The sequence below is a fragment of the Odocoileus virginianus genome, chromosome 20 (assembly GCF_023699985.2).
Source record: "Odocoileus virginianus isolate 20LAN1187 ecotype Illinois chromosome 20, Ovbor_1.2, whole genome shotgun sequence".
NCBI lineage: Eukaryota > Metazoa > Chordata > Mammalia > Artiodactyla > Cervidae > Odocoileus > Odocoileus virginianus.
This window is the reverse complement of record NC_069693.1, coordinates 24,288,410-24,307,263: the sequence shown is the minus strand read 5'-3', so window position 1 is coordinate 24,307,263 and position 18,854 is coordinate 24,288,410. Positions and strand designations below refer to the sequence as shown.

Sequence of the window (18,854 nt, the reverse complement as noted above, 5' to 3'; positions counted from 1 at the left end):
TTGCATCTAGTATCAGGGAGCACTCATTTGAATAACTAATATCTGTGCTGAGCATTAATTTACTTTTCATTAATTTTTAAAAGCATTTCCAACACAAAGTATTTTTTTTTTTACCACAAATACTTCCATTTAGCTGATTGCTTGACAGTGGAATAGAAACATTCATTCATTTACTCCACCACTACCACCTTTTATATTGTTCATCTCTGTATGAAGATAAGTCTCTGGTATTAGTTGTGTACAACTATGATTTGTTTGGTTACCTGAAAGTTAATAAGTGTCTTCAGAAAAGTTCACGAGTAGGTGGACTCTGAAAATTCTGATCTTTACTTTCTGACTCTGAAGCAGCTGAATATTGAATGCTAGCTATCGGGTCAACAAAGGCAAAATGGCGATGTTGTTGTTGTTTAGTCCCTAAGTCATGTTTGACTCTGTGACCCCATGAACTGTAGCCTGCCAGTTTCCTCTATTCATGGGAATTACCAAGCAAGAATACTACAGTGAGTTGCCATTTTCTTCTCCAGGAGCTCTTCCCAGCCCAGGGATTGAACCCTTGTTTCCTGCATTGGCAGGCGGCTTCTTAACCACTGAGCCACCAGGGAAGCCCCAAGAATAATTTACAGAGTTCTTTTTAACAGATCGTCTTAGTTAAGCCTTATAGCAACTCTGAAGGCTATGCACTGTCCATGCATAGCTTTAATTTTTATTGTATTTATTGAATAGATTATATATTTTAGTAAAAAGAACATTCTTGAACCTGCTATGCAGACCAACTTATTTCTGCTACTCCTTTGTCCTATATTCTTGTCTCCTCATCAAAGGAAATTGCTGTCCTAAACTTTATCATTACCTTCTTTTGTTGTTTTATCACATGTATTTTTCGTTTCCTCTTTTCCTTTTTTTTTTTTTTTTTTTACTGTTAAACAAGTTTCACATTCTTTGGTAAAACTGACCTCACATAACTATTTTGAAATTAAGTGAGTATGTATATAAAAGACCTTTGAACAGTGTCTGTGCCAACAGCCAAGTGCTCAATAAATGGTAGCTGTAATTGCAATTGCAAGAATTGCATTATTTTGCAAAGGGAAAAAACTAGAAAAGCATGTCTTTTCTCAGCTGTTTCATTTGTTTTTGTCTCCCTGGACTCTTCTGTGGGAAAGTGAGAAGTATAAGGATTTGAAGTCTTTCATCTTTTTGAAACTGGGCAACATATAAAATAGTACAATGGGATTTGGTTGATCAGCGGTTAGGAAACGGAGTTTCTGATTAAGAAGAGTAAAAAAATTGCTTCACTATTAAGTTACCAGTTTTTTCTTCTCTTTCACTGCCTTGTGCCCTCAGGGTAGGATTTCTGTCTCCTTGAGTCTGATGCAGTGTGATGGGACTCCCCGTATAGCCAGTGTTGCAGAGTTAAAGACCAAATTGCCCAGAAATAACTAGTGATATAAAAGGATCAATTAGAATTTACTGAATGGCTGACTGAACACACACACCAACCAGTCAGCCAGGTTTTACATTGTTTGCCTTCCCACCAAACATTGGGAAGCATTAGTTTGCTTTTAATATCTGAAAATGGTTTCATTCCTCTAATCGCTTTAGACTCTGCACTGTTGCACTAATGTAAAACAAATTCTTGACCTTCTGAGGTTGCTCCCTTTTCTGCCTAATTTCTTTTTTTTCGTACACTTATGTTAATAATTTATGGTAACTATTGTAATGTACTTGATCTAAGTCTGTTACATGGATACTTAATCCCACTTATATTGGAATTTTGGTCAACTAAAATTCATAATAAACCATTAAATGAATTAACATTATTATTGCACAAATTATTAGCACATTAATGGAAAAAATATGATCACCCCAATTCTGACAGACCAAGGAAAGAATTCTTTAAAAAACAGAAGTAAAATCATTTCTAGATTTTGAAAAAAAGAATGAGAAAGAGAGTGAGTGCATTTGAGTACACTGCACAAGAGCAGTTTTTTTACCAGCTGTTGCATTGATCTGTATCAAAGTTCACTTTATTCTTTTGGGCAGATATTCCAGCTTTTCATTATCTGTGATGAATTATGACATATGATGTATTCCTCTTAGGCCTGTGTCATTTGCCAATTCCTTATCTTTTTTCAGGTTGTTGATGTAACAACTAACCACGCTCCTCAAGGCGGGGAGCCCACACATCTTTGAGTGCTGTTGCTTAGAGGCATCTCTTTTATGAAGTCTACATTAATTCATCTTATTCATAAGAACTTTTAAAGATTTTCATCAGGTTATTTTATTGAAAGTAGGATACCTATGGCTGTCAAATTTTCCTGATCTCATAGAGGAGCCTTAAAAAGCAAATTAAATTAGTTTGCAGTTTAGCCTTCACAGTTTCACTTTTTACAAACAGAAACTATGTGAAGAGGTGTTTTGTCCATGAAGTTTATTAGGAACATTGAGAGACCTAGCTCATTCCTGTGCAGTTCTCAGTTATCTTTATTCTATTCCTGTTTCTCTCTTTTTTAAAAATAGCTTTTACCCATGTATAATTTGCATATCATAAGATTCACCCATTTAAAGTGTACAGAATCAGTGGTGGTTGGTATATTTTATAGAATTGTATAGCCATTACCATAATCTAATTTTGGAATTCTTACTACCCCCCAAAAAAACCTTGTAACAATTTTCTCTCTCTAAAAGAAAAATCTTGAAAATTCTTTTAAAATCTAGTAGGTTCTTTTAAAAAAATGTAGTACAGATTATACTTTTGTTTTCTAAGGAAGTCTTTTCTCGGCAAACTGCTTTTCCATTATAGGTTTCCCATTCTGTTTCTTCATATCCTATGCTTATAAATCTAGAATGGCATTCCTCCCATATTTATTTAGCTGATTTAACAGATAATGCAAGGAAAACAGATATGGCTGCTTAACACGAGGCAGGACTGTTTGTTGTTTTCATGTACTTAAAGGACCTGTGCTCTGCTTCCGGCTCCCCTGGTGACTCAGACAGTACAGAATCTGCCTGCAGTGTGGGAGACCTGGGTTCGATCCCTGGGTTGGGAAGAGCCCCTGGAAGAGGGCATGCCAACCCACTCCAGTATTCTTGCCTGGAGAATCCCCATGGAGAGAGGAACCAGGTTGGCCTGAGTCCATAGGTTTGCAAAGAGTAGGACACAACTGAAGCACCTTAGCACACACACAGGCCTGAGAGTAAGACCAATGTATGTGGTCAGGTTGTATAGTTTTATCTTGGAGGGAATCTCTTTGAGGTAATAGGCTAAAATAAAAGTTTCATTGAGGATTTAAGTTGCTTAAAGTAGCGGAGCCAACAGAGTTCTGTCTAAAGTCAGAGCCTGTGATGGTAGGGACTGTTATTAACTGCTGTTTTCCTTGGAAAGATAGGATAAAACTTCTGAATTCTCTAATTTTCAAACACTTGAGTCAGTTAATCAGAAAGTACCTTTGGTGAAGGAATGAATCCATGTGTCCTACACCTTCTACTTGACTTATTTGATTTGGAGGGTAGGCTGTGGAGAAGACTGAGATATAAGAAGTTCTATATTTAGTTACTTTCCAGTGTATTTTTACTAGCACTGCTTTTATACTTCTAATTTAGACTCAACTTTGTATTCCTCTTTGCGAAAGTGAAATGTGGTTGGTGACTGGGCTGTTTCTAAGGTTTGTTGTATTTTTTTTTTCCCTTGACATAAATGCATTTTGGTAGATCCTTTCTCTTTAAGTGAATTATGTTTTCATATTTCTTTCTGTTTATCTCCTCCCCCCAAAAAAGGTCTTGAGTATGCTTTTATTTTATATATAAGAAACGCTTGTTTTCAGCATGGATTGAGAAAAATAATTGTATTAAAATCAATGTTTGATGATGTGGCATTTCTGTTTTAATTAGTTTCTCCCTACTCTTTCCCTTTATATTATTTGAAAGATGGAAATAATTTACTTAAGCCTTCTCAGTTCAGTTCAGTTCAATCACTCAGTTGTGTCCGACTTTGCGACCCCATGGACTGCAGCATGCCAGGCCTACCTGTCCATCACCAACTCCTGGAGTTTACTCAAACTCATGTCCATTGAGTTGGTGATGCCATCCAAGCATCTCATCCTCTGTCGTTCCTTTCTCCTCCCACCTTCAGTCTTTCCCAGTATCAGGGTCTTTTCAAATGAGTCAGTTCTTCTCATCAGGTGGCCAGAGTATTGGAGTTTCACCTTCAGCATCAGTTCTTCCAATGAATATTCAGTACTGATTTCCTGTAGGATTGACTGATAGGATCTCCTTGCAGTCCAAGGGACTCTTAAGAGTCTTCTCCAACACCACAGTTCAAAAGCATCAATTCTTCGGAGCTTAGCTTTTTTTATAGTCCAACTCTCACATCCATACATGACTACTGGAAAAATCAAACTTGGACTAGATGGACTTTTGTTGGCAAAGTAATGCCTCTGCTTTTTAATATGCTGTCTAGGTTGGTCATAACTTTTCTTCCAAGGAGCAAGCATCTTTTAATTTCATGGCTGCAGTCACCATCTGCAGTGATTTTGAAGCCCCCAAAAATAAAGTCTTCACTGTTTTCATTGCTTCCCCATCTATTAGCTATGAAGTGACGGCACCAGATGCCATGATGTTAGTTTTCTGAATGTTGAGCTTTAAGCCAACTTTTTCACTCTCCTCTTTCACTTTCATCAAGAGGCTCCTTAGTTCTTCTTCGCTTTCTGCCATAAGGGTGGTGTCATCTACATACCTGAGGTTTTTGATATTTCTCCCGGCAATCTTGATTCCAGCTTGTGCTTCTTCCAGACCAGCGTTTCTCATGATGTACTCTTCATATAAGTTAAATAAGCAGGGTGACAATATACAACCTTGACGTACTCTTTTTCCTATTTGGAACCAGTACTGTTGTTCCATGTCCCAGTTCTAACTGTTGGCTTCCTGACCTGCATACAGGTTTCTCAAGAGGCAGGTCAGGTGGTCTGGTATTCCCATCTCTTTCAGAATTTTCCACAGTTTGTTGTGATCCACACAGTCAGAGACATTGGCACAGTCAGTAAACCAGAAGTAGATGTTTTTCTGGAACTCTATCGCTTTTTCAGTGATCCAGTGGATGTTGGCAATTTGATCTCTGGTTCCTCTGCCTTTTCTAAAACCAGCTTGAACATCTGGAAGTTCATGGTTCACGTATTGCTGAAGCCTGGCCTGGAGAATTTTGCACATTACTTTACTAGCGTGTGAGATGAGTGCAATTGTGCGGTACTTTGAGCATTCTTTGGCTTTGCCTTTCTCTGGGATTGGAATGAAAACTGACCTTTTCCAGTCCTGTGGCCACTACTGAGTTTCCCTAATTTGCTGGCATATTGAGTGCAGCCCTTTCACAGCATCATCTTTTAGGATTTGAAATATAGCTCAACTGGAATTCCATCACCTCCACTAGCTTTGTTCATAGTGATGCCTTCTAAGGCCCGCTTGACTTCTCATTCCAGGATGTATGGCTCTAGGTGAGTGATCACACCATTGTGATTATCTAGCTCATGAAGATCTTTTTTGTATAGTTCTTCTGTGTATTCTTGCCACCTCCTCTTAATCTTTTCTGCTTCTGTTATGTCCATATCATTTCTGTCCTTTATTGTGCCCATCTTTGCATGGAATGTTCCTTTGGTATTTCTGATTTTCTTGAAGAGATCTCTAGTCTTTCCCATTCTATTGTTTTCCTCTATTTCTTTGCATTGATCACTGAGGAAGGCTTTCTTATCTCTCCTTGCTATTCTTTGGAACTCTGCAGCCAAACGGGTATATCTTTCCTTTGCTCCTTTGCTGTTTGCTTCTCTTCTTTTCTCAGCTATTTGTAAGGCCTCCTCAGATAACCATTTTGCCTTTTTGCATTTCTTTTTCTTGGGGATGGTCTTGATCATTGCCTCCTGTTCAGTGTCACAAACCTACGTCCATAATTCTTCAGGCACTCTGTCTGTCAGATCTAATCCCTTGAATCTATTTGTCACTTCCACCGTATAATCATAAGGGATTTGATTTAGGTCATACCTGAATGGTCTAGGGGTTTTCCCTGTTTTCTTCAATTTAAGTCTAAATTTGGCAATAAGGAGTTCATGATCTGAGCCACAGTCAGCTCCCGGTTTTGTTTTTGCTGTCTGTATAGAACTTCTCCATCTTTGGCTGCAAAGAATATAATCAGTCTGATTTCGGTATTGACCGTCTGGTGATGTCCATGTGTAGAGTCTTCTCTTGTGTTGTTGGAAGAGGGTGTTTGTTGTGACCAGTGCGTTCTCTTGGCAAAACTCTTTTAGCTTTTGCTCTGCTTCATTCTGTATGTCAAGACCAAATTTGCCTGTTACTCTAGGTGTTTCTTGATTTCCTACTTTTGCATTCCAGTCCCCTATAATGAAAAGGACATCTTTTTTGGACATCAGATGACCATTATATCTACTACTGTGGGCAAGAATCCCTTAGAAGAAGTGGAGTAGCCATCATAGTCAACAAAAGAGTCCAAAATGCAGTACTTGGGTACGATCTCAAAAATGACAGAATGATCTCTGTTCATTGCCAAGGCAAACCATTCAATATCATAGTAATCCAAAACTATGCCCCGACCAGTAATGCTGAAAAAGCTGAAGTCGAACGGTTCTATGAAGACCTACAAGACCTTGTAGAACTAACACTTAAGGCTTTTAGCAATGGTTTAACAAGCTGAAAATTTTTATTACATTCAGAAAGATATAAGATTTGCCAAATGCTTTGAAGATGAAAATTTCAAGTGTTAGGTAATAGTTTTCAAAAGAAGATTTTGAGTTGACTCTTTATTGTGAACAAAGATCATTTAATACTACAACTTCTAATTTTAGCTTTCCTTCATGATATTCTTTCTTATTCTTATCTGCATGAAATTCAGGATACATATTTTAACTGGGAGGATCAAAGTATTTTTGAATTCAGTAAACAGTTAACTAGCAATATTGTTTGCTACCAAGGATAAAATGTCTTCTAATGCCACTTTTATTTTTTTTTAATCACTTAGTACAAATAATAATCTTCCTTAACTGTTGAAATGTTGCTTTTCTTGGAATACTAGGCAAGTCCCTTAAACTCTGTGCCTTGATTCTTTAGAAAATGAACATAGGATTCTAATTGGTCTTCTGAAGTTTTTTCCAACATTGATTCTACTATCTTTAGAGGATATCTTTATTATTATTTCTGTCCAAAATGCATGCAATAATAATTATAAAATAAATTTTGAATAGTAGATATAAAATTTATGGACAATTATAATATTATAAAATATATTTAAAAGATACAGTATTCTTTAATCTGGGATACAAAAGTAATCATAGTCTAATAAAGGCATTTATGCTTTTTCATTTCAGAGAATTCTATGCTTGTGCCTTTCTTGAGTTGGAGATACCTCAGAGTAAGAAGTAGTTCCTTGAGTCATAACATTCCTCTTTTTAGCTTCTTTAGGAGGGAAAAATTCAATGTGATAGCAAATTAAAATATTTGATGAAAGTGCTGGATGAAAGAGCAGGAGTAGACTAGTGGTCTGTTTGAAGAAGCCAATTTATAGCTGATATACACTAGTATATGCCTTCTTAAATGTTAAGGATAATATATAATACTTATTTTTTTAATACAAAGAAAGGTGTTGGAGCATCTTGGGTTATTTGACATCTTGACTGTCTAGTTTTATATGGTTTAAAAATTTTAGTAACTTTTTCAGTATATCATCAGCATGAAAAGAAAAGCCAAGAATAAAATGGGAGTCAGAATGAATGGAAAATCCTTTGTGCAGTTCACTAAAATTATAATAAAAGAAAAATGTCTGCTAATAATTTTTACAACAGTAATTACATGAAGTTTAGTGTGTGTGTGTATGAATAATATAATTCTTGTGAGTGGAAAGACATTAATTTTGTGCTCATAAAAATTTTTCTCTTTCTCCCAACAGAATCTGTCTATGATCTTCTCCCAAAGGAGTTACAGTTACCTCCATCTAGAGAAACATCTGTAGCATCAATGAGTCAGACAAGTGGTGGTGAGGCAGGCTCGCCTCCTCCAGCTGTAGTTGCTGCTGGTATGCATATCATTTTATTTTTTAAAGAAAACTAAAGCATTATCTGGTCAACATGAACAGTGCTGGCAAAATTTGTATTAAAGAGTGTGATTTGAGGGTTTGTTTCAGGAGGTTTTAAAATACATACTTTTAACATTTAAAATTTTCTATAAAATGGTCTTATACATTTATTATTTCTTAAAATTTCACATTGGCATATTTGTTAGTGCCATCTCCCAGAATGGATCTTATCTTCAACTATGGGAGTGAGTTTAAAGCTCTTTGGTTGACTGCACATAATAAAGTTATTAAATACCAAGCTGTGGGTAGAAAATTACATTTGAGTCTATAAAACAGTTATTTTTGAAAGTTTGCTCAAAGGGGAAAATGTTTTATTTCGTGTAATCTGAAAAAGGACTCAAGCACTCAAGTTTTTTTTTTGTTTGTAGCGTGTTACTATAACCTTTTCTGTACGTTTAAAAACATGTGTGACCTTACACTTACTTCAAATTCAATCAAAAGTAATGGAAGATCTGAATGTAATGTTCATATAAAGATACTTTTTTTATATCAGTGAAAAAGTATGAAAATGTTTGAAATTTATCAAGTTTATTTTTAATCAGCTCTCAAATCATACACTTTATAATTATATAAAATTGGTTCAAATTTTTACTGAATTAAAAGAAAAAATTGACAGATAAACTAATAAGAAAATGTCTTGATTATGATAAATAATAAGAATGCTTTCAATAATACTAGATTGCCCAACTGTAATTCTTTTTTTAGTTGGGTTTACAGATTACTAAGTGTGTTTGGTTTTTTTAAAAAAGTTAAAAAATTATATGTATATACTCTGAAGCTTTATCTGTCTCTTACTAATTAGAGGTTTCTTGCCCAATATGATACCTCTCATCTTTTAAAATGGTACTTAAAAATCCATCAGAGGATTGTTTTCAGTAAATTCTTTTTTGTTTCAAAGAGAACAGTGAAGTGGAAGGTTGTGGTTTAAATGAGGATATTGGTACTCAAGTAGAACTTTGGGTATTTTTCTTATTTGTATTAACTTAAGTCCAATCAATTTTGTGTACCAATATTTCGCCTGAGCCGTACAGTGCAATCTGCAGCCTTCCTGGTTGAGGGCAGGAAAACTTTAACCATGGCCAAGAAACATACCAGCCCTGCTCACTGTTCATGTGTTGCCAGACATTTTCTAACAGATTCTGTGGATTTAATTGTGAACTTTTTAGTAATTGAATTGTAAAGATGACCTGGTTTTATTTTATATGCACTGAATATTTTTTTCCTGGAATTTAAGTATTTAGTTTTAAAATAGTATCAGATAAAATATTTTTAAAAAATTTTAAATGAAATATTTCACTTTAAATCCACAGGTAGAAATTGACTAACTGATTTCTTTTGTATCTTTTGAGATTTTTTTTTTTTTAAAGCCATGTTGAATCTGTATAGAACTAAAAGTCTGTTTCTTCTGTGCTTTTTAACATCTGTTGACAGTAGATCCAGTTCCTTTTAAAAGCTGAAAAATGTTAGCTAGGTTTGGAAAAAGAACAACACTTCCTTTTAAATAATACCAAACTCAGTTTTAGAAGTTTTTATATATAAATATTGAAAGTTTTTTAATTTGAGTCACTGATGGAATGTTGGTTCTTCCTTCCTCTCCCTCCCTCCCTCCATAATCCTCTCCAGATAAATTAGAATGAAGGCTTTGAGTTGAAAAATCATGAAAGTAAGAATTAACTAAAGGAAGTATTCTGAAGTAATGAGGTCTTTTATTAGATCAAGCAGTTATTGACATTGTAAGATTGTGAAAAGAGTAAGGAGGTGACCTTGACAATTTTCATATATTCACACACAGAAAGTTTCTGTGATCTAAAACCCATTTGTAATTTTTTTTTACATATTTACTTTTAAGCAACATAGACTTATTCTAGAATTCTAGTGTCTTATTGATAGAGCCTTCATCATATAACATTATAGGTAAGAGTTTAAATTGCAGAATAATTATTGTAGGGAGTTCAGTTAGTATGTATATTTAGAGTTGCCTTTTTAAAATTTGGCATATTAACATCCTTAGTGACATAAATGTCAAAAAGAGTTTTGGAGTAAATTACCAGTTACTCAGTGTTTCCTGGCCAAAAGACTAGATATTTAGGGAAAGATACATTAATTTAGACTTTTGTGATTTTTTTTTTTAATCTATAGCATTTGCTGTTTTAATATGAAATGCATAAAAATGATGACTCTTGATGTAGTTAATTCTTCAGAGTTTTGAAGGAGCTGGATTGGCTGCTATCAGGTATGAGGGCCTGGTGGGAACAGACTTCTAGTTCTGCCATAAAGGTTTGTGTTTCACAAATTCTGAATCAATTTAAATTTTAAAATTTAGAGACTGGGCATATAGATATTTATGTACATTTTAAATTATTTAATTATTAAAAATGTGTTTCTCAGATTCGCCAATCTATTTTTTTCCCCTTTACTTATTACCGAAGGATTGAGTAAACATGATGCTGCTAATCCACAATCCAGAATATTGGGTAAAAGAATGTCTCTTAAACCTCCTTTCCTGTCTCTACACTATACACACTTTTAATACTGTCATTTATAATATCTTTAGTCTTGTAAGACCCTGGATTGGCAGTAGGGGAAAGAGGGCTTCCTTCTTCACAATGTCTCCCCTCTCCAGAGGGCCAGCTGTCACAGTCTGAAGGTGTAGTTGAAAGTCAGCAGTCTGGAATTTGTGTTTTAAATCATTTTTTAAAAACATCTGTTTTTATCCCACTAGAAAGTTTCTTAGTAGTTTGAGATTCAATATGTGAATGTATAAAAGTTTTAAAGTACAGACTTCCTGAAGAATATTGTAGGTTTTTGGTAATTAAGATAGAGGCCATTTTTCTAACATAAAGTTATCCACATGAACTTAATATATTTTTTGGCAAAATAAAGAGTTGTTCAAGGAGTAGATAAAAAATGCAAGTTGTGAAAGGATTCTTTTTGTTGTTTCTTTAATACTATATAGTGTAGGTTATAAGACACTAAAATATATTAGTAAGAATTACTAAGAATTAAAACAGTCACATTAGAACTTAGGGGTTTTAAAGAGATATGGCAGATATTTTTCTTAAATAACAGCTTTATTGAGATATTGTTGTAAACTGAAAGGTGAATTGATCTTGGTTATTCCATATGATCAAATTCCTACTTTTCCTAGAAAACTGGACCACTTCCAAAAGTAAGTTAGTTTCAAACATGTTACCAAGTAGGTTTTAAAACTACCCCTCATTCTGTCTTTTAAAATTACATATAAAAATAAAATTAAAAAAAAATAAAATTATATATAAATACATACATTTATACATACAGAAATATGTGTGTATGGACCTATGTATAGATGTTTACTAACATCTGCATTATTAGAGTGAAAAAAAGCATCAGCAGTCTTGGACCGTAATGGTTAATTCAGAAACAATTACCAATTTGGGAGACTGTCCATATTGTAAATTTTCATTGACAAAAAGTACACATGGCCTATTAATAATTTATTCCCTAAATGTTTACCTTTTTTGTCCTCTTAATTTTTAGCAACTTTTATAAAATACATTGTGATTTATTCATTTTCTTATAGAATAAGCACATTTTTGTGTCACCCGAATTTTAGAATAGCATTCTGAAACTACACAGATTCTCAACCATTCATAGACAAAATATGTATATCAAATAGACACAGTTTCTTTTTTCCCTGTGTTTTGTAGAATTTCACATTAATAAGTTAATGTACAGAAGTGGGCTTACTTTTTTATGTTACCAATAAGATTGATAATAAGCAAAAGGTATTACCATAACCGTTTTGTAATAATTAGTTGTATAGATAATGGGGGCCGAATTATATATGAAGACACTCCAGCTGTCCTAGAGTGAGGGGATTGATACGGGTAGGATATAACAAGAGACTCCACCTGTTTCTGAGACATTGGTTTTCTTTTCCTATATGTGAAATACAATAAAATTAGCTTGAGCTTTTGGAATCATAAAGAACTAATATGAATTGATCGCTATCTTATCATTTCTATCATATAGACAGAATCTTGTGGAAATTCAGTAAATTTTTCATATTACCCCTGTAACTGGACAGTAATGACAGCTTTCTTAAGGCTATTATGAAGATAGATACTTAATATAGCTTGATGATTAATAATGTTTAGATGAACATTGACCTCCCTCCCACATGGATTTCTCCTTTCATTTGTTAGTAAGGTTTTTAAAAATAGATCTTATTTTTATAAAAATAAGCTTTTAAGCTTTGTTTTGCTTCTTTCTTTCCAGTCTCACTCTGTTTTTTACATTGTTTTGAAGTTTTGTGTATCAGACAACACATGGGCCGTGGGGTTTCCTCTCTGAGTTAGTCTTTAATGTTGACCTCTCTCACTGGGAACCTTTGTAAATAAAAAAAAACATGGATGGAGGATGATGAATCATAGGGAGAACAGACATTTCCCAGTGAGATGATTCCACAAATTTGACTAAGTATTCTTCCTAGAATGCTCTTCCCACTTTTTACAACATTAAATGATAAAGTTGGATGATCGATTATCAAAACTTTTTAGTAGAGCAATTTATTGCTTTTGGTTTTTGTCTAGATGTTTTATTTTATCTACAGTTGGATCTAATATACACTCTAATCCAGATCCAGTTGTAAAACCATTCTGAATAATTAAATTAGAAGATTTTGGTGATAACAAAAACTATTTTCTTTTCCTTTTTTTGGTCACGTCTAGAAAAAGAAATGTAAAGACATTGGACTGGTGTTGGCAGGGGTGCCTTTATTATTTACTCTAAACTATTTTTAAAATGTATTGTATGATAAAGCTTTGACGTGACCTTCAAATAGCATCCCTCAGAACTGCTTTTTCTCACCAGTCCTTAAGTTAATGTGGTGGTAATCTCTCTTTTTGTCTTCAAGTAAACATTACTTTTCAGGTAGTATAATTGCTGTCTATTTTTTTTAAACCTCGTTCTTCCTGGGATCTTTGACAACAACAAATACAGTTGTCAGCTAGTGTAGTTATTCCCTATTGTGTTTAAGTTATTTGAGGGTGAGGATAATATCAACAACTGATGCTACCTAGTAGTATTTAAATCCCTGAATGATAGAAGGCATCTTTCTCTTCCGAGAAGATTTAAAAAACAAATTGTACAATGTGTACGTAGTACCTGTTTTAAACCTGTGCTTATATACTTAGGGTTGAATAGGACAAAATACATATTTTAAAAACATTGCTCTAAGTGTCAGGACACTTGCAAATGTTGTAAGCATTTTATTTTTCAGTAAACATTATTTAATAAATATTCTGTGAATATATTTATTAATGGCACTCAGACAAGGTAAAAATAATTACTTTAGGAGACTTTAGATTAAAAGTGAGAGAGTAGTTATTATATAGTATTAGAATTCTGACTGGCAGTTTGATGAACTGGAGGAGAAAAGGGTGGTCTGTAGTAAATCAGTACAAACCTTTCAGTTTCATCAGTAGAGCTAATTTTTTACAAAATAGAGCCACTGGGATCAAGCATTTTATGCACAGTAGCATATCTAATTTAAAAGTGTAAATTAGAACTTCTCTGGCAGTTCAGTGGTAAGACGCCAAGCTTCCAATGCAGAGACATGATTCGATCCCTAGTTTGGAACTAAGATTCCACATGCTGTGTGGCACGGGCAAAATTTTTTTAAAATTAAAAATAAGTTTTTTTTAAGTGTACATTAGTAACTTTTGGGGGGAGGGGTATGAAGAAGTGTTTGGAAGCTGGCCTGAGAAATGAAAATACTCTTTTGCTATAAAATGCAGATTTTTTTTTTTCTGCTTTTGTGTATTTGTCAGAACATAACATTTTCTGTTCTTTAAGGAAATTTGGGTGAGGGGAACAGTTTAAAAACAGAGCATTCTGGCTTATGGATTAGATTGCATTAGTAAACAAAAGAGCAAATTGGTGAATATGAGTTAACAAACATTTTGAATAAGAAATTTCCCCATATGCATTTATTTGGGTGTTACTAATTTAAATTTTTAAAGTTTGTTTTAAAACATTGCTTATTGTAACATATAAACTTATGTTGGGTGGGAAAAGTACAAATGAGAAATTAAAACTGTTTTAAACATGTAAATTAAATGATATACACTACAATTTTTGGGTTTTGGTTTTTTTTTCTGTTTTGTTTTTATTTTTGTTTTTTGGTAAAGTAATCTGGATTGCTTATTTTATATGCTGGGATGCTAGTTGTTTTTTCTATTAATACACTTAACTTGCATTCTAGCTTCGCCATTCAGAGACAGGCATCGTGTGGTGGGTTGTGTGACAGTGTCTGTCAATAGTGAAGACAAATAGTGCCAGAGACACTTAACCCATCCAATCTCACCCAGGGTATAGGTCGGTCTCGTTTTCAGACTTCTTCATAAGTCTTTTTTTCTTTCTTTCTTTCTTCCTTCCTTCCTTTCTTTTTTTGTTTCTAAATAGTGAATTGATACTGATTGAAACTAAAGCTTTATGTAAAGTTTTAAACTTTACGTTAATATTTTAAGAAGAAGAAGAAGAAAAGTAGAAAACGAAGGTTGGCATGTAAGGTGTTGACAAAGCAGGTTTGCAGCCACTTTGTGTGTTCTAGATTTTTCAATCCCTTGGCAATATGAATGTTGGCCTCATAAAATTTTTTCTGTCAATATCTTTCTTCTTTGATCTGAAAATATGTTCTTATATCTGGTGACTTTTATCAAACAAAATGCTTAGATTTGAAGTCATTGTTGCCAGTAAGAAAAATGAAATACTTAAAAAAGAATAACTTAGGCTGAACAGTAAGTGTTTTAGACCAGAAATGGTTTCCAGATCACCTGTGTTGTTTTTTATTACTATTTTCTGAACAGTCTTGTTTACTCCTTCTCCGTTCCACTATTGGTTCACTTAGCACACTTGTAAATTTTTATGGCTTGTTTTAAAAAAAAAACTCAACTGATTTTGCACTGATGTTGAAAAGTTATAAAATATAAGTGCATATTTAAATACTAGGGACCACATTTTTTATCTTGGAAGCTTAGTTAAATGTCATTTCTGTTATATTTTTTAAAATCAGTGAAAGGTATTTGCTTCTTTTGAGGACTTTAAAGAATATTTCTAATCTCATAGCTTTCTGTAAAAAGTTTAGTTAGGTCCACAAAGTATCATCTCTTTTTTATGGTTTTTAAAGCACTAAAATGATGTGATAATTTAATTTCTTGTTTAAAAATCTAGAACTAATAGTTCTTAATTTTAAAATGTAATTTAAGCAAACTGTGTAAAATATACATGGGTTTCTCTATGTAGTGTCATTTAAAACTCCATTTCATCTTTCCACACAAATTAATAATACAGTTGACCCTTTAACGATGGAGGGTGGAGTGGGTAGGGGTGCTGTCTCTTAGCACAGTCAAAAATCCATGTATTACCTCACAGTTGGCGTTCTGTATCCTTGGCTCTTCATCCAAAGATTTGAAATCTAAAATGTTCTTGCTATTATTTTATGCATTTATTTTTAATAAATATATTAAGAATTTTCTATATTTTTTAGTAAATTTGTGGATTAATATACAAGTATGTCGGGGCTTCCCAGGTGGCTCAGTGGTAAAGAATCCACCTGCCAATGCAGGAGATATCCCTGGGTTGGGAAGAGCCGCTGGAGGAGGAAATGGCAACCCACTCCAGTACTCTTGCCTGGGAAATCCCATAGACAGAGACCCTGACAGGCTACAGTCCATAGGGTTGCAAAGAGTCATACACGACTGAGCATGCATGCACACAAGTAGGTCACTTGACTTATATCTGAGTTTTAAGAAACAAGGTTCTTAGCACATTTTTGTAGAAATAAGTAAGTTACCTCTAAACTCTTTTAAGTTACTTCCAAACTTTCCCTGTAGCAGATAATGTTGTTATAGTAAGATATAGTCTAAGCATTTTGAGTAGTAAATCTTTAAAAAAAAAACCCTGATATGTGTCTATTATGAACACATCGGTACATTTATTTACCAGTTTAATGTAACTCAGCATACATAGGAAATACTGACCTTCCCATAAATCAATTTAATTAAAAAGTAGAATCTTCACTACATGAAAATCATAGTATGTTACGTGTCTGGGGAGTCTAAGATGAGACAGATGTTGTCCGTGCTTTCTAGGGGCCCATAGTTCTTATCCCTTACTTTACCACCTCACCTGGCATTATTAATGCACTTAGGTGATGTTTTCCTAACCGAAATGTAACATGCTTTTGTGAAGGGTTTTATACACCATATTCATCAGCATCAGAGGAACAATGATACTATTGTAAAGAGTTTTATAGTTCAAAAAATTGTCTTATATTCATTATGTTCTTAAAATAAGTAGAACTTTAGTAATTTAGGATTGAACTGAGGTGACCTTTAAAAAGTAATTTTAAAAAAAAGATGCTTGCTACTGTCTTTTGACAGTTTATGTTTTCAGCTTTAATAGTTTTGTGCTCATAAACTTTTTCATTTAATAAATATATCCAGGAAACTGCAGGTATAATATTCAAAATGTATGTTAGATGTCCATGGAAAATGTAGAGAATAACTTATGTAGGGTATGATATCACAGTTTGGCATACCTGTCCCAGAACAGATATTTATGTACAATTATATCAATTGGGTTTTATAACCATGATTTTTAAATAGGACTTGCAAGATTTAATCATGCATACTTTTAAAGAGCAATTCTAGATTATATCTTGCATATTAAATTCATAAGTATCACATAACTTACTTTTGAGTTCTTGATTACATTTTACCTGACTTTCCGTCTTTCATGGACAGGGATCCCTGAGATGTTCATATTCTGCATTCTCATGTGCATGGTACCTAGATTCAAAGAGTGGTTGGGAGAAAACGTCCTTCTAGAAATACAAGTTCACAGCATTCATGTTGCATGCTTTGTGTGTTCCACCGCAAATACTGCATGCTGCATACTTGTATTTCTCTGAAAATGATGAACATAGGCTCATACACATGTAGTTTCTTTTTTTCCAATAGTTGGAACAGATGGAGGAATGTTGGACATAATACCTTTTTCATCTTTTCTAAAATGAATTCTGTCATATTTTTCAAAAAAATAAGGAAAAACCTTGTTATTTAAACCCAAAGTGGCTACAAATCAGCTCCTAAACTGTCACTGACATTAGTATTTAGAATTTTGTAGTTTTTACAAATCTTTTAAAATATTTATTTACTAAGAAAACATTGCATTAATGCATGATACAAAATTGATAAAATTTTTCTTTAAATTGGAATGCAGTTTAAAGTGACTGAATTTTTCCAATTTCAACTACTGCATTTGACAAGGATACAAACTGGAAAATGGAACTGGTATCATCTAATTGCATTAAGTGCCTTAACTCATGGTAGTTGAGAAAAATCTTTCCACGTGGCATTATGTAGATTACATTATTTATGGCTAATATTAATAACAGTATTCTTCAGCCTTGACAACAGTGAAAAATTGTGGGTGAATTTAGTTCTTTCAATGATTTGAGTGTTTTGGTGCATTTTTTCAATTTAAAAATAGATCTTTGGCACTTGGCTTTTGATTATCTAAACATTGGCTTGCTTACATTTCACTCTTTACATAATTATGTGGATGTTGCAGTTCTAGTAACTGCACATCACAGTTTTAAATTTTATCATGCCACTTTAAAACAGTAGCATACATGCTATAGATAAAAATTAATTTCAATTTAAACATATTTTTAGTTGTCACATGTTGCCTATTTTCATTTTTGTATATGTTTATGATTATAAACTCTCTGTATCTTATACAAGATAAAATTATGTAGGACTGATAACTTCCAACTGTAACATTAGTGTGCTTCCATAGATTACGCTGTTAAAGGGTTTAGTAGTCGTATTTTTCAATGAACTGATCTGTCAGTGGTCACACATTTTGAAAAGATCTACTTTTGACTTTTTCGGTTAGGCATAGGCAAGGGAAGTGATTTTATGAAAAACCTTTTTATAAGAACTATTGATAGATTTGATTCTCTCCAGAGATTTTTTTTTTCTGTTAACTCTTTTTCATTAGACTTCAGTCAATAAAATTTACTGTTTACTCACCTGAAGAAATTCCCTTAATAGTTAAAATCAAATAGACCTTTTAAAGAGAGAGTAAATGGACAGTGGTAACCAAGTGCTGAATGTATCATCAAGTACTTTACAAGAAAAATCCATCCATTAATAAGTCCTTCCTCTGTTTTTCATTCTGCCATAAAGGATGGATTTACTAGAGATCATGGTTTTGAACTGCCACTTCCAACTTCTGGAAACCCTCAGTAGTTAACTTGCTTATCTTCTGTAGCCCACCCTGTACCAAATCAAGCCTTTTTCATTTTTATTCTTCTAGATTTTAAAATAATCATAGTGACGGTACCAGTTCCATTTTGCCTCCAATTCAGTTGATTATATATTTTTTCTATTTATTTCTCATTTTATAATTGATATCTGGAATAATCAGCAGCTCTTTTCTCATTTATTTTCTCATATTTTTATTCCAGGATTTGCCTCTGAAGCAGGGAGTGTCTGCATTAAAAATGACCTGTAGTTCTCTGCTTCATAGGTTAGAAACTTATTTTAATATTTTGTGGCTAAGCACAGTCCCACTTTTCAAATTCTATAATGAATTATTTAATTGGCATTGAATGTGGACCACAAGCATATATTTCATATTGGGGTTTTTTTTTTTTAATGATTAAAATTCAATAGAA

The 18,854-nt window shown here is 33.5% G+C and overlaps 1 protein-coding gene across 8 annotated transcripts in view; it reads left to right on the top strand.

The window, feature by feature from the left end:
• Window positions 1-18,854, top strand: part of NFAT5 (nuclear factor of activated T cells 5) — a 120,058-nt gene that overhangs the window by 51,597 nt on the left and 49,607 nt on the right. For 4 of the 8 annotated variants that reach the window (XM_020870198.2, XM_020870197.2, XM_020870196.2 and 1 more), the window contains one exon: window positions 7,940-8,065. In XM_020870198.2, the coding sequence (XP_020725857.2) occupies window positions 7,940-8,065 (126 nt within the window). Of the gene's footprint in view, window positions 1-7,939; window positions 8,066-14,372; window positions 14,486-18,644; window positions 18,707-18,854 lie in introns of those variants that run through there. The other 4 variants (XM_070451081.1, XM_020870206.2, XM_070451082.1 and 1 more) reach the window with 3 other exon arrangements.